Raw genomic sequence first — 20,961 nt, 5'->3', positions numbered from 1 at the left:
AACTGGGAGGATGCTAATAAAATTTGCAGCTGACACAGCTGGGAGCGAGTGCCAGTCTGGAGGAGGACAGGAATATCATACACAAAGATCTGGATGACCAGCGGCATAAAAATGGGATGAAATTTAATAGTGCACAGTACAAGGTCATGCACTTAAGCTAGCAACAAGAATTTTTGCTATAAGGGGGATGTATCAGATGGAAGTACCTGAGGAGAAAGATCTGGGTGTATGGGCTGATCACAGGCTGGCAATGTGATATGAAAAAGGCTAATGCAATCCTAGGATGCATCAGGCAAGGTATTTCCAGTAGAGACAGGGAAGTGTTAGTATCATTCTACAAGGCATCGGTGAGACCTCATCTGGAATAGGGTGTGGAGTTCTGGCCTCCCTGGTTAAGAAAGATGAATTCAGACTGGAACAGATGCAGAGAAGGGCACCTAGGATGATCCAAGGAATGGAAAACCTACCTCTTGAGAGGAGATTCAGAGAGCTTGGCCTAACCGAACAAAGGCTGAGGGGAGACACGATTGCTCTCTATAAATACAGCAGAGGGATAAACAGTAGGGAGGGAGAGGAAGAGTTTAAGTTAAGGGCCAATGCTGGCACAAGAACAAATGGCTATAAACTGACCCTCAAGTTTAGGCTTGAAATTAGGTGAAGGTTTCTAACCCTCAGAGGAGTGAAATTCTCAAACAGCCGCCCAAGGGGACCAGTGGGGAAAAAAACCAGTATCTCCTGTGGCCAGTTATGGGACACTAGAGGGTGAGGGCTCTGAGTTACTACAGGGAATTGTCACCCCACTACCCTCAGATAAGGGCCCAAAGCCAGTTCCCACACCAGGCTGCCCAGCACCTCACTTCTCCCCCCTCACCTGTGACTCCTGTTCCCACAGTGACAGTCCGAGGCAGATTGCACTGCCCTGCTCAGCATGAGGGAAGCCTGGCTCCAGGGCCATGGAGCCTGTGCTCAAGCGCTGAGCCCCTCAGAGGGAACTTGCTACCTCTGCTCTAGATTTATTACCATTGACTCACCAGGGTGCTGCTCGCAGCCTGGCCCCCAGGGTTTCTCCAGGTGTGGAATCCACCCCAGTGAAGGTCCCCCAGGGAATGAGTTTCCTGTGAGAAGCCTCATTTCTGACATGCAGCTGCGTTGGTTTCTCCTTCCAGAACAGTGCTGAAAGGAACTTGGGCCAGGCAGGGATAAGGGGGCACAGCCAGCCAGGACCCTGGCTTCCAGTGCCCAGCCCAGGAAGAGCGAAGCTGTACTCACCTGCAGTACCCGAGCTGCACCTGGTGCTCAGAGCAGCCAGTAGCTTCAGTCCATTTCCGCCCAATGGCTCCTGGTTACCGCTGCAGCAGGAAGACAGAATCCACAGCAAGCTGCTGTGGAGGGGGACTGCAGGTCCCACACAGCCGAAGGGGCAGGTGCCCCTGACAGCATGGAGCAGAGCCCAGGGCTGTTTCTCCTGCTTGTGCAAACCTCATTTATCACCGGACACCGAGCGGGTCAGGAGCAAGGGGCTGCTTCCTCCCAGGGCCTGGCCCCCTGCTCCCATCTGTCACAGGGATACAGCCGCGACTCTCACTTGCGGGCAGGGGTGGCCAGGCTCCTGCCCCTGTGCAAGGGCAACACGGACCCCTCCCCTCTTCGATCCCATAGGGAGGAGCAGCACCTGGAAGCTGCAGGCCCAGCATGCAATGCAGAAGGGAAGCGTGACTCAAGCTAGAGCATTGCATGCTGGGCCCTGCAGGCTCCAGGGCCCGCGGCCCGCTGCCCGCTGTGCTGGGTGTAGACTTGGGGCCAGCCCCAGGCTGCCGGGAAGCTGACGACGTGATTGGCAGCTGGGGGAGCAGGCGCTGAGCCCCACGCTAAGCGGGCGAGCACCCGTGGCGCTCCCTGGGCCAGCAGTGGCCAGAGGCAGCGAGGAGAGAGAGGCTGGGTGCAGCGCATTGGTATACATCATACATTTATTAGTGAGTATCCCTCTCAAAATCAGCCACAACATTAAAAAAAATAATGATTGCACTACTTGATCAAGCCGAACTAGCAACTTCCATTTTAAAAAAAGTACAAATCTGTTAAAAATTTCAATCCGTATAATACACATGTATATAATACAACGGCCTAGGTGTGTGAAATGCTACAAACCCAATACGAGTCCAATGGAATGGAAAACCCACACACGTTTAGAGCTTTCAGAACCGTTTTCTCTATATATTAGCCTTTTCTCAAATACATACATGGGAAAATGAGGTAACTGTAAAATGTGCAAGTAACAGAGCAAAAAAATTATATATATATTTATATATAATATATAGATAGAAACCTTTCTAACACAGAACACACGTCCTAGCACCGTCCAGGGGGGCCGCCGAGCTTTCCCTCTGGAGGGCCCGGGGACTGGAATAATAGAACAGTAAACAGTCCACTACCCCACCACAGGAACTCACCGGGAACAGTGGTATCTACAGCGCAATCAGCAATCACAAACATCCTAAATAACTGGGGGGCTGTTTTTAAATGAGACTTTAGCTGCAGCACACGAGCTGTGAGCTTTCGAGTCACCATCAAAAGAACCGTAAGGCTTTTCACGGGGCATCTGTAAAGGGGCTTTAAAAGAGGGGGTACCAACACTGCTCCGAGTGGCTCTACCCAGAGACACGTCACTGCGGCTATGTACAGAAGAGACCTTTGGTTATTCGTGTCGGTTGAAAGCGGGGGGAGGGGGTGCTGGGTCTGTGCGGGTTGCCTGAGCTCAGGAGCCGGCGCTGGCCTGGCAGGCAGAAGAGGCCAGGGGGGCTGCTGGCTGGCCCCAGAGCAAACCCCAGCCCGGTGCCTCAGCCGGCCGGAAGGGCAGCTCTGCCGGCACAGCATAAAAGCTTCCGCCACAAACGGGATTGTGCATAATGGAGCAGCTGGGCCCCGTCTGGAGAATACCACGATTCCGCTGGCCACGAGAGCAGGAAGGGCCTTCGCTGCGGCCACGCTGAAGTGGCTGTTTCACCACAGCCCGGCCTCCCGTGCCCCAGGGACAGGGTGCAAGAGGCCCGAAGAGGCCAACTGGGAGGCTCCCAGCTCTGCCTTGAGCTAGCCCGGGGGGGCGGCTGGGGGACCATCCTCCTGGGACAGAGCCCCCCGCCCACACGCTGCCAGCTGGATTCTGAACACCAGCCCCCCCAACACAGACCACTGGGGGTCTGGCTTCCCGGGACCCCCCACCCCCAGCCAGGAACTCCGGTGAGCAGCCCGGCTCCTGCTGCCCGACCCCAAACCCTGCATGGCTGCGGGGACCCGGCCCAGTCCCCGGACGTCCCCCCTGCTCCAGAGCGCAGTACTGCTGAGCCAGCGCATGGCACTGACCCGCTGTTTTAAAAAGGGGAGCCCCCACCGCCCCCCATCCACAAAACCCCTCACCCCACCCGCTTCCCGTCCTAGCTACGGCCACCATGGCCCAGCCAGGGCTTCCCAGCAGCAGAGCAGTCCCACCTCCCTGCCCCGCTCCACCCTGGGGGAGGGGGCAAAGCCCCAGTCCGCCTGTGGGAAGCTCAGAGCACCGGGGGCCATTCTGGTGACCAACCCTCTCCCCAGGTGCAAGTGAGCTGGGGGAGGGGTGGGGCACAGCTCTCTCTGACCCCTCCCTTCCCCCCCAACTTCTCACCTCTGGCCGGTGGAGAGGGAACATCAGCATGCGTCTGCTGGTTAAGCTGGCTCCTCCTCCCCGGGCTCCTCCTGACTCAGTTTACCTTGGGGGGAGGGGGGAAATGTCCTGAAAATCTTACGGTCCTCCTGAGGTGCTGGCCACGTGCAGCCCGGTGCCTGGCAGTAATCAGCTGAGCACAGAGCCCCTCGCCCCCGCTGGCCAGTGAGTCAATACCACGTTCCAAGCCGCCCAGACACGCATGCATATAGTGAACACCGACCCGGGGCTGGCGTCCGTCTCCCCCGCCCCAGGAAGAGAGTTCTTCTCGTTACGTCATGCAACACGACTTCCACGACAAACACTTCGGGCACCGGGCTGGCCGCTCCCGGGCTTCGACTGGGAGGCGTCTGGGCAGCACAGTGCGCGCACCCACAGGACCAGACCCAGGGCACAAGCAACAGATCATGCAGAGGCATTACCAGGGCACCTTCTCCCGGGGCTGGGGTGGAGGCAGAGAGAGGGGGGAGGCGGGGGGAGGGGGAGCACCAGCTCGGCTTCTCCATGATACAAGCTGGGGGAAGGGAAGATCCATAAATCAATGCCCACCTGCTGCCCCCCAGCCCCCCACCGCTCAGCGCAGGGCCCTGCTGGGAGCCTCGTGGCTGCCCAACAGCTCAGCACAGAGCAGCCGTAGCGGGGCTGGGGGTACGGGGGGCTCCTCCGTCACCCTCTGCACAGGGCAGTTACAATTCACCTCGAGAATATCTAAAAATGAGGCCGGAGCCCGCTCCGGGGCTGCCCGCCCGGCAAGCCGGGACGTGTGGCATGCAGAGTCCTCACTCGGGCTCCAGCCACGGCGCAGGGGGCTCGCACCGGGCACACAGGCAGGGATGGGTCAGTGAGGCGCAGGAAAGGTATAGCTGGAGCTCAGCCTGCTTCCCCACCCCCGTCACTCACTCCTGGCAGAGCGGCCGGCCAGCCCAGGGGAAGGGAAGGACAGTGGAACTGGGGATCCTCCTGTCCGGGCTCCTGCGGGACAGTGTCAGGCCCAGCCCGACCCGCTCTCCATGGGAGGCTGGACTAGGGGGTGGGAGAGGCCTGGCCCCCGGTAATGCCTCGGGTTGCTGTGCCTGGTGCACCACTGACCCTTTCCTCCTGCTGCCCGCCAGGGCTCCGTCCATCCCGGGCAGCTTGCCTGGCCCTCCTGCTTCGGGCTGCTGGTGCGATCAAACCTGCCAGGCTTCCTCCAGTGCTGTCCTCGCCGCGCCCGGGTCACGCAGCCACAAACCCAAACTCAAGAGAAAACCCAAACCCAACAGATACAAAGAGCGGAAAGTGATGGCGCGAGGCCGGCGTCTTTGGGGTGCGCGGAGCACGGGGAGGCGCCTCCGCCCACACCCCCAGCACCATTCCGGGGCCAGCTCCGGCCCCACGGGGAGCGCACCAGGCCCAGGGGGAGGAGGAGGGGTGTCCGGGATCCTAGATTGCTTCTATTCTCACCACAGCCGAGGAGAGCCTTGGGGCTAAGCGCACGGCCGGGCCCAGGGGGCGGGCTGGGGGCCCGGGCCCCTCGCCCAAGGTCCTCTTCCTCTAGTGAATTGTGCGGCAGAGTGTCTGTGAGCCTCACTCGGCCTCCCGGTGCACCTCGGACGCGTCCGCCCGGCAGATCGGGCACGTGCGGTTCGCCTGGGGGGGAAGGAGAGGAGGGTGAGACCAGCAGCCCTATCCCCTGGGGACAGAGCACCACGTCTCCAGGGCGCCCCAGCCAAGAGACAGCCGCGTTCGTCACCAGAGAACAGGGCTGTTCCCTGCGGCAGCTGGCTCTTCGTGGGTTTCTGGCTGGCTGCGGCACCCGACACCAGGGGGGTGTTTAGAGAGCAGGGGCTGCGCACGTAGACACGCTATGCCCCCATGCCAGCCAGCTGCCACCCTGCCCAGCTCCCACCCTGTGCAGCCGAGGGCCTCTGAAAGCGGGGCAGGGGGCAGGTGGTAGGGTAAGGAAACGCGCGTCCCTGCCCTCCCTGGGCATGGGAGCGTCCGGCACACAGGGCTGGCAGCACTGTGCTCCCAAGCCCGGCACCTGCCCCAGCTGCGAAGGGCGGCAGGTTACCCCACGGGCAGCCTCCCCGATCTCAGAGGCCTCTGGAGCAGGAGGTCAGACGTTGCCGGTGCCCTGGCAGAGAGTGGCTTGACCATCACATGGGGACACTCGGCGGCCAACTGCCAGCAGGTGGAAATCCTGGGACCACGCAGTGTGTCTCTGCCCTCTGAGCCAGGCACAGGTGGGCCGGCAGCCTTCTCCAGTGCTTTGCCCAGCATGTCCAAGGGGGCTCCCACCCCTTCCCCGCACATCTGCCCCACCCGGCCACAGCCCCTGCTGACAACAAGATCCTCCAGCAGGGAGCCAAGGTGCCGGCGTTGCTCTGCCCCGGGATCTCGCTCTTGGCTTTCCAGCATCCATCTGGCCACCGGAGGGGCAGATCTCGTCCCTCCCCTCAGTGGTGGGCCCCACACCCCAACAGGGCCACGGCTGCATGTCGCAGGAGTATCACTGAGTCGTGGGTGCCAACGGGCCGGTGGATGCTGGGCTCTGCAGGAGAAGCCCACGGCCGAGCTCAGGAGTAACCCTGCGCAGGGGCAGCACAGACGTGTTGGGCCCTGTGCCGGACCAGGCTGGGCCCTACCCAGAGCGGGGCTCAGCACCCCGGAGACTGCTCCTCCCCCGCCCAGGATGCAGGGCTTGTGGGCCTCCTCTCGGGGGATTTTGCCGTGTCTCACTGCGGGAGTGCACGGCTCTGCAAGGCACCCTGCGTGGGCCTGGCTTTGGCGTCTGCCAGGGCGCAGCCTCAGCCCCCTGTTCTCCATGCCAGCCTGCTCGGCGGGCGCAGACGACGGCTGCTCGCCCCCCAGCAAGACTCAGGAGCTCGTTTGCTCCGTGGGCTGTCGCAGGGGAGCGGCGTGTGCGACCCCCGAGTCCAGCCGGGCCGGGTGGGGAGCAGCCGGGTTAGGGGCTGTCTGACCAGGCTGAAGGCTCTGGCAGGGTTTGAAGACGTCTAGCCTGAGCGAAGAAGTAGCGGGTTGCACGCGCGCCCGGTCCCGGCTCACGGCATGGGCAGCAGCAGGAGCTGGGTGGGGGGAGAGCGCCCGCCCCGCCCCGCCCTTCGTGCCCTCACACGGGCGCGTGCATGGCCCCGAGGCACAGGGCAGTTCAAACACGCCCCGTTTCACACACGTGCGCTGCGGGGGATCCCCACTGACACACTCCAAGAACATCGGGTTTACCCAGAGGAATCAAGGGGGGTGGGGCAGCAAGACCAGCAATTCACCCCACCACTCCGCTGCCCCAGAAGCAGCCACCCACCACCAGAGGGAGCTGCTGAAACCCGCTCCGGGCTCGGATTCACAGAGGCACCGGGCCCAGCGGCTCGGACACCCCCGAGCCCTCCCCGGGCTGGGCACCCAGCCCCCGCCCCCGCGTGTCCAGGCGGAAGCAGCCCCCAGCGCAGGTACCTTTAACCATTTGTCGACACACTTGGCGTGGAACTCGTGGTTGCAGGGCAGAACCCGGAGCAGCTGCCTTGCTTCGAAGTCGCTGAAGCACACGACGCACCTGGGGGGAAGGGAACCGTCACCAGCCGCCGGCTCCCAGCGCCGGAGGGGACAGGCCGGGTCCGTGCAATGCCCCGAGACTGGCCTCTGCCCCGGCCCCTGCCCCCCGGGAGCTGAGGTACAGCCCGCACGCTCCAAGCCCGGCCCCCCGGGAGCTCAGATACACCCCCAATGCCCCGAGCCTGGCCCCGGCCCCCCAGGAGCTCAGGCACACTCCCCACGCCCGGCGTCACTCACAGGCTCTGCTCCGACTGGTGGCTCTCGGGGTTGAAGCGGTACGATGGCAGGTGTTCGATGTCTGCTTTGGTGAGGCCCCGCGGCTTGGCCTCGCCCAGCCGCTCAGCCAGGTTCAGTAACGCCTGGGGGCGGAACGGGGACACAGAGCTCAGCTCCCTCTTGAAACCCCATGCACAGGTCCCCAAGCCCCCCTGTCCAGGGGCCCCAGCAGAGCGCCTACCCCCTCCCCGAGTGTCTGCCCCACACCCCCACGGCAAGATTCCTCCCCAGCAAGCGGCTGACGTTCCAGCGGGGGGCTGGCACACCTCGTAATTCTCCATCTCCACATCGTCCACATCCAGGTCGAGGCTGAGCGTGGGCCCCACGGCCGACGGCGACACGGGGAGCATCGAGCTGGGGAGAGAGGGTGCAGGGCAGTTATCCAAGAGCAGCGGGACCCTGCAGGATGTGTGTCACATTTTTTTTTTGGGGGGGGGGGGGGCTTTTCCAAGGAACCACAGCCCAACCCCCGACCCCCACAGCCCCCGGCGCAGCAGGCACCCCCTGGCGGGGCAGAGGCCTGACACCTGCCCCTGGGGGTGGGAGGGGACCCAGCCCCGCAGACGCCCCCCGCGGGTACTCACAGGAAGTACGGCAGGAAGCTGGGGTAGTAGGGGGGCGGCGGCGGCGGGGGGGGGGGGCGGCAAGGGCTGCTGCAGTCGGTATCGCTGGGTACTCAGTCGTCGTGGCATCATGGGCGGGTATGGCTGCAGGGAGAGAGCACGGGGCCAGGTGAGCGGCCCCTAGCCGGGAGGGGCACACCCGGCCCGTACCCCACCACGCAGACCGGGCAGAGGGGGAGCAGCTGCCCTACGCAGCCAGGGCAGGGGATCCGGGGCCCCAACTCCACCGAGGACACCCCTGCTTCCCACCAGCACGGCCCTGTCCCAGCTCCTCTCCGCCTCTGGGGTCGTTGCGGCTACTCCCTCCTGCTGTTTTGTGTTCGGTGCGGCTGCATTCCCCGAGCTCAGAGCCGTGGGGGGAGGCTTCCCCCGCCCCAGCCGCCCCACTCCCCACGCGGGGACTTACCACGCCGAACGGCAGATCTTGGTGCAGCGGGTCGTGGGGGAGGTAATGCAGCGGGACGGAGGGGGACAGCGCTGGGGCGTGGGGAGAGGGCGGGTAGGCGAAGCCTCCGATGGGATGCTGCTCCCCTCGCAACTCCACTTCATTGTCTATCCTCTGCAGAGGCTGGCGGGGGTGGGGGGGTGGTGAGAGAGAGCGTGAGTCAGTTACAGGGGTCCCTGCTGTGCACATGGGGCCGGGAGGAGGGGGGCTCGGTGACAGGGGACCCTGCTGTGCACACGGGGCCGGGGGCCGCTCTGCCCTGCCAGCGAAGCCCCCATGGGGATCGGCAGCTCACACAGACACCGCCCTGCAGGAAACCTCGCCCTCCCTCCCTCCTGCTCCAGACGCAAGTCCATCCCAGGAGCACGGCTGCAGCGTGGGCACTGGCCTGGCAACACGAGCCCCAGAGGTCACCGCGCCCGCCCTGCCCTGCCGAGCTTGCCAGGGCCAGAAGTGCCCCTGCCCAGCGAGGCTGCACGCCAGGCAGGGACCCCGGGGGGCAGACTCACCCCAGCCCATTCCAAAGCCGCAGGGTCTGCTCCATGGCCAGGAGCCCAGCCTGTCCCCCGGCAGTATGCGGACACCGCCCCGTCCCCACACTCACCATGCGCGGGTGCTGGGCCTGCAGCGGCAGGAACTGGCCGAGGGGGGCCATGTGGGGGGGCTGGTGCGGCGGCACTGGCGGGGGTGGGTGCAGGATGTAATGGTCGCTGGAGAGGATGGGCGGGAAGGTCTGGTAGGAGACGGGCAGCTGCTGCATGGCACATGCCTGGATGAGCTGGGAAGGACGGGAGAGCGCACGGGGAGGGGGGTGTCAGTCTCCCAGCACCCCACCCTCGCAGAGCCCCCTGGCTGCCCCATCCCCTGATCACCCAGCTGGGGAGGAGACGGGGGCCGAGAGCCACACGGTTTTGTGACTGACAAAGGTGTCACGGTCCAAGCAGCTGTATCCCCGCCGGGCCACCCCCCAATCCTTCCTTTTCAGGGCTCCGTCCAGAGCTCCCCTTGCCTGCTACCGGCCCCGCTCCCTCTCCCGCGGCAGAGCTCCCGCGCTGGGCCCAGGATGCCGGCTCCCCACGAGCCCCAGGCGGCAGGGGCTGGGCGCCCCGGACTCACCGGGGGCGGGAGGCAGCAGAGGGGGTAATGCTGCCCGCTGAACATCACGGAGCATGCGGGGAGCTGCTGCGTGCTGCACCCGGGGATGTGCTGGCCTGCGTGGATAGGAAAGCCCTGCGTCGTTACCGTGGTCACCGTGTAGGAGAGGGGGACAGGGCCCTGGTGCACCTGCAAAGGGAGACACATGAAGCACCATCAGAGGGGGCTCCTGGCACCAGCCTGCCCCAGCCACAGCTGAGCCCACATCCCCGTGGGGCCCTCGCACCAGGCCGTGCGCTCCCGGGCCCTTGGCTGGGCAGAGACCGGGCACTGCCCCTGGCAGGAGCAGCTCGAGGTGGGGCAAGGGGCTCCCCCCAAAAACAGCCTCTCTGGGCACCCAACCCTTTGGCACTGGGCATCTGCATGAGCAGAGGGGGACACGCCGCAGGGCACCAGGGGACATTGCCCCATGGGTCATTCACCCAACAGCCCCGGGACCCTGGAGCTCAGACGGGAGGCATTCACCCGACATTCACAGCGCGCATCTGGGGTGGTCGGCACCCCGGCGGCTCCGGACACAGATGGCCGCAGGAATTCAGAGTCTGGCTGCGGTTAGCTCTTGCTGAATAGCAGCTGGTGTGTGGCCAAGCTGGGCCAGCAAAGGCCCATAATCCGGACTCCATGGCCACGCACAATCTCCAGGGAGGAGACACACCCACCGCCTGCGGGGCTGCGGCTGGCCAGGCCAGGGAGCGCTCGGTGCCCCTTTGAGAGGGGGCGTCAGTCACACCGGATCGGGGCGCTGGGAGGCCTGCACTTCGCAGTAGCAGCCTATCGGTTGGGCCCAGGACTCGGCTCCCCTAGGGCTCTATGCCAGCGGGCAAGTCAAGGGCTCAGCCTCTGCCCAGTTGGGTCCTTGGGCCCCGACAGGCACCCCAGGAACCTGCGCAGGGCTGGACAAAGCTGCCACAGCAGCATGTCAGAACTTGTCTCCTACCCCCTGGCTCCAGCCCCAGGGACACCCATTGGCACCTGGGTGATAACTGTTGACCTCTGGGACATGGGCCTGTGGGGAGGGGGCTCCGCAGGGACGTCACCCTGGCCCCCTCCCTGCTGGGGAGCTCCAAACCCCTGCCCCTCCTGCCCCCAGGGACAGCGCAGTCCCCATCCCTGCCCTACCTGCTCGTGGAGATCCACCATGAATGGGCTCTGGTGGGGCGGGTGAGCGGCTGGGTGAAGCATTCGTGGCGGCGTGCTGGCGAGAGCGTACGCTCGGGGCTCGTCTACAGGGAGATGCTGCTGCGGGGGGAAGGCAGGGTGCAGGTAGTTCTCATCCTGGGCCAGCAGGGTTTGCAGAGGTCGGTCGCGTCGTCCCCACAGACGCCTGGACGCGGGGCTGTGCGGCCGCCATGGGGAAGGAACAGACCAGGAATGACCTCAGGGCCCTGCAGCTGGCACAGACAGGGCAGTGCCTGGGCCAGCCCCACGCAGACATTACACCCCGGGACAGCAGAGGGAGGGGCTGGCAGGACTCAGACCACAGCAGGACTGACCATGCGGGGCTGGTGCTGCATGGGACACGTGGGGTCGGAGCAGAACCGGCTAGGAGAGCACCTTGGGTGTGCAGAGAGCTGGGAAATGAGGTCCCCCCTCAGCATCCCCCGGGGCGCGGCTCCTGCGGGGCTCAGCTGTGAGTCTGCCCGTGAGTGCCAAGTTCAGACCAACACATCTCTAGCCCACCCCACTCCCAGGCAGGGTGAGCCTTGCCCGCCTGGCTGGAGTCGGATACACTAGGGCCGGGGGCGCCCGGCCGTGCTTGGCTTTGCCCCAGCAGGTGAGGTCGGCCGGGCCCCCGAGCTGACAAGCCCCCCAAGCTGACAAGCCCCCACGTTCTGAGTTCCGGATGCACTGCCGTCTGTCCCGCCAGGCTCCTCGGAGGAAATGGGCACAGCCTCAGGCGTGGGCTGGCAGCGTTCCAGGGGTGTCCCCGGGGAACCAGAGCCCGGGGCCATGCTGGTCACGCGCCCGGGGGGCGCCCGGGACGCTATGAATCACTCCTCCTACCTGCCCACTACGTTCCCAAACCGCTGCTGGGCGGGCAGGGGAGATCCCCTTCCTCCCACTGCAATGGCCCCAGAGCTGTCCCGGTGAGCCGTGGCTGCCCCAGCCCTGCCCATGGAGGAAGCTGAAGGAAAGGCCCTTCTTTGGCGACAGCCAGCAGGTGGTGGCAGGGGCACTCCCGGGCGAGGGAGGGACTGTACCTTCGCCTGAGGTGCTCGGGGCTGCTGCAGGGTCCCCCCGAGAAACGCCGCGGGTTGAAGGGGGCAGAGGGAGGCCGCCTATTGACTGCCAGTTCCCATGGTCGCATTGGTGACGTCGTGGAGGCAGAAGGGCGCGCTGGGCCTCAGGCTCCGAGCGGGACGAGACACCAGCACCTCACAGCCTGCCAAGAATGAGAAGGCAGTGAACCCCCAGCCCTGCGGGCCGCCCGGCACGCCCTGCCCAGGGCTCTCCCACCCATAGGCAACAGCACCAGGGGCCTCTGCCCTGGTGGGGCCCCTACTTTACGCCCCTCCCGCACACAGACCATCCATCACCATCTCGCTCTCTCCTCTGATCCCCGAGTCCCTGCCCGGCGTCTCCCCCGTGCGCTCTGCTCCACCTGCCCCCCAGGGCTGCCGAGAAACCGACACGCTCCCATTGCTGCTCCCCTCCTGGGGCAGGAGAAGGCGGGGAGTGCAGGGCACAGGCCGTGAGCACCAGGCCAGCGGCCTACACACGCAGGGGCCCCCCAGCAGGGCGGGGCAGACGAGGGAGAAACGGGAGCGAAGGAGGAGAGGAGGGCACGAAAGCAGCCGTGCCAAGCAGAACCAGGGCGGCAGGGGGCTGACCCCCGGCGCACACCCCTGCTCCAGGCCAGCTGACAGTTCAGCAGCACAAGGGCCTGGGCATATTCTATTCAGGGTGGTAATGATGCAGTTAACAGCTGGCCCCGCAGCGCGGGTGCCCCCAGCGGTGACCCCGACGGCCTCCTGCGAGGGGCTGGGCAGCTCTCACTCCATGCCAGCATCTAAACCCCTGGGATTAACATTTTTGTAATGCTTTCCCACAATGCCCAGGGCCTGGCGAGGCCAGGCACCTGCCGTACCAGGTTCCCATGGCGTCTGCACCGCTGCTCGTGCCAATGGCACGACAAAGCTGAGCGCCGGGAGGGCCAGCCCCCACCCCCAGCCGCGCCATCTTGCGGGACGTGGCTGGGTTGGGGCAGCGCAGCAAGGGCGCGTGGCTGGGCTGCTCCTCACAGCGGGAGGGACGTCACTCGGCTAGACAAGCCCCCGGGCGCCACCGGGGACAGGGGCCGACCTGCTGCCACCGGGTCCTGCTGGGCTCCGGGCCGCGCGCAGGGGGCTGCTCTCCCTGCGGACCCGTGCATCTCCGCACCGGGGCTCCTGGGTTCTCCTCCCACTTCTGCTACTGCTGTGGCCCTGGGCCGCCTGCCCAAGCGTGAGAGACTCCAGGCACTGGTGTCCATACAGCGCTTGGGTTCAAACCGCCGGGCGGCGCCTGCCCTGTAGCTATGAGCAGGGGCAGTTAGGGGGCCCTGGCCCCTCCTGGCTGCAAGGGTAGAGAGAACCAGAATGCTACACCTTCCCCCGCCCACCCAGTGCTGCTCCCCAGCCTGTCAGCACCAAGGGGCTCCCCCATTCTGCCAGCTTGCCCCCTCCAGGCTCAGGTGTCACGCTGTGGGCCGCGGAGCCTCAGGGAGGCCCCCAGGGAGCTGGGTTCGGGTTTTCTCCACATGGCCGAGCGCGCCTGGCCTAAGCTCCGCAGTAAAGTCTCGACCGGGCACGGGGCGCTGGCCCGGCTCACACAGCTGCTGGCACCGCACTGGGGCACACACCTGCTGGGCAGGTGGCTCTCACGGGGCTGAGCCCGCGGCAGGGGGAGAAGGGGGCTCAGCCAGCCACAGCCTCAGCCTCCCCGTCCCTGCGAGCACCGCAGCTCTGCACCAGCCAGCGCCCCAGGAACGTCCTGGGCCCCTCGCTACGCCAGGCCTGCTGTCGTCACCAGCCCCCTCCACTCCGCAGCACCTCCAAGGGCCCCCTATGCAGGCTGCTGCCCGGGACCTGCCCTCCTGCCGCTCAGGTCAGCCAGCTCCCAGGGCTCCACCCCCCTCCCCAGGGACACAGACACTGTCAGTGTCCCTCCTGGGGGCAGCCGGCCCGCCCCACCCCAGGCACCAGCGCGGGGGGGGTGAGCCCCCAGTCCTCCCTGCGGCTCCCCAAGAAGAGCAGAGCCCGAGGGGTGCCGTGGGGCAGTCACACTGGGGCTAGGCACTGGTGCGATGCTCCTCCCGGAGAGCCCATTGCGAGAGGGCAGGGACCACGTTCTCCACAAGGGTCTGGATATCGGGAAGTGTTGACGCCCCCAGGGTGCCACCTTCCCCTTTTACTCCTATCGAGGAGCTTCATTTGTTCCTTAGCTGGCCAGCTGCTCTCTGGGGCAGGGAGCGGCTCTCTCTGCTCTGCGTCTGCACAGCACCAAGGGGCCCGTGGGCAATACAGTGATACACACAATCAACACGAAGGTGCAACAGCATCCCATGACAGGGAGGTGGGATTACTGAAAAACCCGCCCTGCTCCCCCAGAGATCACAGGCAGCTGTAACCACGCAGGCCCTGTCACTGCTGGCCAAGCGAGCGGGGTCCGAAGGCTGCGGACCCCCCCACTGCCAGCTCACACCCTTGGCCGCCCTAGAGCTCAGTACCGTGTCAGCACATGCATTTCCCAAGAGTTCCCAGGGCAGGAAACGCCCCCTAAGAACTTCGACTGAAACCCACCCGCTGGGCGAGGCTCTGCTAGGGCAGCCGGCCCCCTGCAGCTGCCGCTCAGCCACCCGCCCTCACTGGGCAGGCGTGGACCCCTGACCCAGACCAACCTCTGAAATGTCACACAGAGGCTGGCCTTCCCCCACAGGGGCACCACCCAGTGCTTCCACGGGGAATCCAGCTCCTGCTCCAGATTCTTAGCTTTAATTTTACATTAGCCCTTCTGGGTGCAAAGATAACCATCCCACTGTGACTCAAGCTTGACCCAGGAATGATGTCTGGCTGAGTCTGCAGACAGCCTGAAGCAAGAGCTGTGAGGGGCATGAGCTGCTCATTCACCTCAACCAGCTGTTAACTCTGGAACCTAATAATGGTGATTTAAGTGTCAGTCTCAACTATTTCACTGCTGATCAAAGCACACTGGAAAGGAGAGGGAGGCGCTCAGATGCCTAAATAAAGCAAGGCCACCAATCCAATAGCCCCACTGCCACTCAGGCTTTGGGGAGGAGTCTCATTTTGCCATAACTTTTCCTACCCGCCCTCGATTACAGAGCACTTTCAAGCCCTGCTTAGAAACACCAAGTTCCCTGAACCGTAGGGGCATCCTGAGAAACACATTGTACACCAACGAGAGACGAGACGCAGACATGGCACTATCTGAAAGGACTGAGTTTTAGAAGAGGCAGAAAACTAAAGCGAAGCCCTTTGTAGCTTCAGCTGCGCTGGGCCGCCCAGAACGCCCCGTCCTGACCGCGGAGATTCGAGAACAAAAGGCAGCACTTCCAAGGAGGGGGCGTAATGTTCCCCGCCCCCGGGACAGTGCTCTGCGAATAACTTCTGCTCTCTGTGCACCCAAAGAGTCACAGGTGGCAAAGCGTTAGCAACGCAGACGCAGGCTGGCCAGTGGTTAGTGCACTAGGACCCAGGAGACCCGGGTTCAGGTCCCTGCTCCACCAAAGACTTCCAGTCACCCAGCTTAAGGCCTGAACTCCTGTACATCTCAGGCCACCCCCACGCCAGGCCCAACCACCGGGCAAGCACCATAGTCTTCCAGAGACTGAACTGCCGGCTGCATGCCACGGGCAGAGAAGGGGAGTGCTGAGATGCACCAATGCCCAAGGCTCCTGCAATGGCAGGGAAGCGACTTAGTGTGAGATAGCCAGACGATCCCAGCAAGCGACCTGAGCCCCACGCTGCAGAGGGGGACAAAACTCCCCAAGGTCCCTGCCAGCCTGAGCTGGGGCAAAACCCCTTCCCGACCCCACACATGGTGATCGGTCAGATCCTGACCATGTGAGCAAGAACCAGGCAGCCGAGAGACAGACTTCCTGGTGCCACCTCAGAGCCCCCGAGGTCCCCTTGCCTGAGAGGGCTCCCCGAGGCTTCAGAGAAAGGAGACAAAAACCCAAACCAGAACACACCGGGCGGGGAGTGGGTTTCCTTCCTGACCCTACAGGTGACCAACAGAAGCCCTAAAACATGAGCTGTTAGAAAGAGAAGACGTAGAATGGCCCCCCAGGCTGCTGACCCCTGCCCCCCACCACCAGAGGTAACCCCGCCATACAATCCCACTCATACATCTGTATGAAAGATAATTATGTTGCTCGCCCCCCACTGCTCCTGTGGGGCAGCTGGTCCAGAGCCTCACCCCTCTGCTGGTTAGAGCCCTTCTCATTTCCAGCCTGACCCCACTCCTGGCCATTTGGCCTGGGACCAGCACTGACCTCGAGCTCCACCAGCCCTGGGCCCTCCGCTGTTCACCCCCGACCTGCATCTCTGGACAGCAATCAGATCCCTGCTCAGCCCCGGCTTTGCTAGGCTAAATGCACGAAGTGCTTTTCACTTGTCTCGGAGGACCGGCCCTCCACATCCCGATCACCACCACAGCCCTTCTCTGCACCAGTTCCTGTCTGAATTCATCTTTCCTGGACACGGGTGACAAGAACAGTGCACAGTATTCCAGAGGAGGACTCACCAGGGCCTTGCACAACGGCGTTAACACTCCTCTCTTTCTACTGGAAGCACATCGCCTGACCCAGCCTAGGAAAACACATGCCTTTCTCACAGCCCCATCACACCGGCAGCTCACGGTCACCCTGTGATCAGCCTACACACCCAGGTCCCCCTCTCCCTCTGTCAGTTCCAACTGAGGAGCCCCGAGCTTAGAGCGCAAAGTCTTGTTACTAGTCTCCAAGAGCATGACCTTGCCCTTGATGCTTTAAACGTCATCCCTTTTCTATTACTCCGGTCGTCAAAGGCATCCCATTCTTCCTGAAGAATATTCCGATCCTCCTCTGTACTGACGATCCCTCCCACCTTTGTGTCACTGCCCTCACTTGGGCTGTCCCTCACCAGTTCGCCATCTGTGAAATGGGGATCACACCGTTACCCTGCCTCAGATACTACACAAATGGAGGCCCTGTAAGTCCCATACACCTACAGAAAACAGCACCCTACATAGACACATTTCATCTGAGCTATCGGGGGTAGCCATGTTAGTCTGTATCCACAAAAACAATAAATCTGTTAGTCTTTAAGGTGCCACCAGTCTCCTTGTTGTTTTCATTTTAGCTGAACATTTCAGGGGGTTCTGAGCCGACAGCTGACCAGCCAGGAATTTCTCCCCAGACCATTCAGAGCTGAAGGTCGGGGCATGTGCTAGTCAACAGCCATTAACTCAAAGATGCACCAACAGCCTGTGTGGTGGCAGAGAGGCCAGAAGTCCCAAGTAATCTCTGCTAGAAACTGCCAATTTATCAGACTAATATTTATATTTGCCAACCTCCATCTTCCTTTTAGATCAGACCCATGGGCCTCTCCACAGCAGCAAGGTGCGCAATCGGAGAAAAAACCCCAAGGAACTAGCACACTCAGCAAGAGAGGCTGCCATGGCTCTGCACAAAATGTGGCCAAACCTCGGCCCGGCTCAGGCACCAAGCTACGAAGCACGTGTCCAACACAAGGGCTCACAGAGGCACTGCTGGAGTGACTCTCAGAGACCCAAGGAAGGGCCTTAGCAAGCAAAGAGAACTCGCAGCATTAGAAGCAGCACCGATCGGCTTTGGGGAATCCAGACTTGCTACTTGCAGGGGGGCCCCTTTAAAGAGGTGCGGGGAGCCATGCACACCCTGAGAGACAGCACCACCACACCCCAGAGCAGGCGCGCAGGAGACCCCAGCAGCCCTGAGTCACCACTCCTGAGGGTGGGTCATAGGAAAGAAAGCAGCACAGAAGGCCAGTCGCCTTCAGTCACAGGAAGGCCCTCCGACAGCTTCGAGCAGGCCCCCAGGGGTCGGGGGATCTCTACGCCCCCAGTGAAGGCTGTCCCCTTCCTTCCTCCTTCCCACTTATGCTGCAGGCCTCTCCACCCCACCCCCATGGCTAGCACGAGTCTCTGCTCCCCTCCCAGCAGAGAGGGCAGTGGGGAGAGCTCCAGGACCACTCCCTACCTGGAGTCCTGGGGGGCTCACGCTCAGCCCTCAGTTTGTCGCCCTTCCAGTCCGTTACTGCTGCCCTTTGCCTTCGCTAACGTGCTTATACAACATCCAGCTGCCCACACCCCAGCATCTTCCTGGTGCAGCTGCGCCGGACAGGGGGGCAGAGGCTTACCACCCTGTCACTTAACCTGCAGGATGGCAAAAGCCTCTGTCTACACTACAGGGAGAACCAGGGGCCTATACTCCATCTAGCGGCCCCTCCCCCCTTGCCTTGACCACGCCCCCTCCTCCTCCTGCCGTGCCGCAGGGCCGCTCTTTGAGACAGAACTGTACCGTGTTGGAACCCGCTGCCAAGAACAGAAGCCAGACAAGAGCATTCACACCCCCCCATCTGGGAGCACAGACCAGCCTCCAAGCCTCTCTTGGCTAAGGGAGCCTCCTCCAGCACATACATGCCCTCTGGACCAGCCCCCTAATATCCATCATCACCCCAAATTCTCCTCCCCCCCCCTTGCATTCCAGAGCCTTGCCCACCCCCAGGACGCCACCCCAGTACCCCCTGCTTGAAATCCTCACCCCATCTCCACAGGCCTCAGGCCCAGCAACTCCCTTCTCGACAGCCTCCCCAAATCCCAGCCCCTGGGCTGCCACCTTCTCACAACCATTTACCAGCCCTCTTCCCAGAACACACCCTCTGCCTCCCCGTTCCCACCCCACGGCTCCTCCATTCTTTCACCACCGTCTCAAGGTTGTTGTTCCAAGGACCTTCTCCTCCGCCACTCCCACCATCTGGAGAAACCTCCCGCCTGTTTATTTACTCTGCTCCATCTGTTTGCAAGTGCCAGCTGTAACCTCTTCACTCCTGGGTAACTCCCCTTCATTTCTCTCTGCCCCACCACCTCTGGCTCACAGACACTGGGGGACGCTGTTTGCAGGAGAGTCGATACACAAAGGGGCCAGGGCCAGACTGTCCCTTTCATTGCTCAGGGAGGAGACTAGAAAAAACCAGGAACTCTCCGGGCTGGTGCTCTGCGGTCACTGCCCAGGGCAGATGCGCACACACCCCGCACCCTTCGGCGCACGGGGCCTGGGGAGGGTGCGCAGCACCCATCGGGACGAAGGGGAGCAGAACTGGGGCGGGGAGGGATAGCTCAGTGGGTTGAGCATTGGCCTGCTAAACCCAGGGTTGTGCGTTCAATCCTCGAGGGGGCCATTTAGGGACAAATGGGGACAAACTGGGGCAAAAATTGGGGATTGGTCCTGCTTTGAGCAGGGGGTGGGACTAGATGACCTCCTGAGGTCCCCTCCAACCCTGATAGTCCATGATCTATGATTAACTGCACAAACGCCAAATATCCAAGGGAACACTCCACGGGGGTCTTGCCTCCTGCCCCATACAGCCAGAAACTCCCCGGCCTGGGTCTGGGGGCACCCCACCAACACCTCGCCCTGCAGGCGCCCCAGGAAAGGACCCACGCGGCCGAGGCAGCAGCAGGAGAAAGTCAAACTAAGTTTGGGGGTCACCAGGCGCTGCACTTCGCCACCTCCCCCCGGGCACCCCTGGACCCAGCCTCTCCGGCAGCGCCCCCAAATCCACGCCGCCCCCCCAGGAGCGGGACCCCCCCGCAGCTCAGCCCTGGCCCGGCTGCTGCGAGCCCTGCCGAACGGGGGGGTTCGCGCGGCGCTGGGTTTTCGGGGCGCCCGGCCAGCGCCCCCCCCGGGGGCAGGGGGCAGGGCCAGGCCCCCCCGGCAGGCCCCCCCCGCCGGGCCGGCCCGCGCGTGCCCGGGCGCGGGGACTTTAAGCAGCCCGACCCCGGGCCATGTGCTCGGGGCCACACAAAAGCAACAACAAAGGGAGCGGGGCCGCGCGCCGAGCCGAGCCGAGCCGCGCCGCACGCGCGGAGCCCCCCCCGCGGCACGTGTCGCCTCCGCCGCCCCGGGGCCAGCAGCGGGGCCGGGGCCGGAGCGCGGCCGCCGGGGGGGGCGGCGAGGGGGGGCAGGCGCCGCGGCCGCCGGTGCAAGGACCCCGGGGAGCCCCCGCCCGGCCCTACCTGCGCCCGGGTCCCGCGGCTCCGTGTGGGGGGCGCCGGCCCCGCCCCGCCCGCGGGCCCCGCCCCGGCCTCTGGCCCTTTAAGACCCGACGGGGAGCGGCGGCGGCGGCGGCCGGGGCGTTTGATTCACAACATTCGGGGCCGGGGGCGCGCGCGCGCGGCGGGGCACGTGACCGGGCGCGTCACACTCCACCGCCATCTTGCACCGTGGGGGGGGGCCGAACCCCTCCCCCCCGCCGCGCGGGGCACCCGGGCACGGCGTAACCAGGGGCAGCGGGTATCCTAGCAACCGTCGCCGCGCAGCGCGGGATGGGATGGGGGCCTAGCAACCAGGGGCGCCGCGGGACCGGCCAGAGCCCGCGGGAGGCTGCAGCGGGCCCAGCCCGCCCAGCGCCCAAGGCCGGCCCCGATCCTGAGCCCCCGAGCCCCGCTCCTGAGCCCCCAGGCCGGGCTGGGGCCGGCTTCTCCCCGGGCGATTCTGCGCCGTGTGGGGCGGAAGGGTTGGATCCTCTCCCTGCAGCCCCAGGACCCGTGCCCCACAGCGCCCCGGTGAGCGGCCCCACCGAGAGCCCCCAGGGCGGCGGGTTACCCAAGGCCAGGGAGCTGCGAGGAGGAGGAGGAGGAGGGACACTGTCCTTCGGCACTGGACCATGAGCGTGTCCCAGCGTGACCCCGGCTGCCCTCGGCCAGGCCTCTCTCCCCTGCACGATTTGCACGGCCTGGGCTTTGCACGATGACACGCGGCCCTGACAGGACTGAGCGGCCCACTGTCTGGGGACCGAGATGGAGGCAGTTCAGTTTATGGGCTAAATTTGACATCACCTAATCATGTGTTTTCCTCAAAGGTGAGTCCCAAATAAATACTAAAAAAAGAAAAGGAGGACTTGTGGCACCTTAAAGACGAACAAATTCGTGCCACAAGTCCTCCTTTTCTTTTGCGGATACAGACTAACACG

General features: G+C 63.9%; 1 protein-coding gene across 1 annotated transcript; it reads right to left on the bottom strand.

The window, feature by feature from the left end:
• Window positions 1–1,949: 1,949 nt before the first annotated feature.
• RNF44 (ring finger protein 44) lies at window positions 1,950–20,163 on the bottom strand. Its single transcript, XM_037907700.2, is given in 12 exon segments — window positions 1,950–5,326; window positions 7,151–7,250; window positions 7,487–7,608; window positions 7,792–7,879; window positions 8,110–8,168; window positions 8,170–8,232; window positions 8,555–8,716; window positions 9,198–9,371; window positions 9,710–9,877; window positions 10,868–11,084; window positions 11,950–12,131; window positions 20,006–20,163. Coding segments are annotated over 11 exon segments (1,323 nt in total). The 5' UTR covers window positions 12,057–12,131; window positions 20,006–20,163; the 3' UTR covers window positions 1,950–5,263.
• Between the last annotated feature and the right edge of the window lie 798 nt (window positions 20,164–20,961).

The sequence above is a fragment of the Chelonia mydas genome, chromosome 8, assembly GCF_015237465.2.
Source record: "Chelonia mydas isolate rCheMyd1 chromosome 8, rCheMyd1.pri.v2, whole genome shotgun sequence".
In the NCBI taxonomy this organism is placed as follows: Eukaryota; Metazoa; Chordata; order Testudines; family Cheloniidae; genus Chelonia; species Chelonia mydas.
The sequence above is the reverse complement of the archived record's forward strand: the minus strand, read 5'-3'. Positions and strand labels throughout refer to the sequence as shown.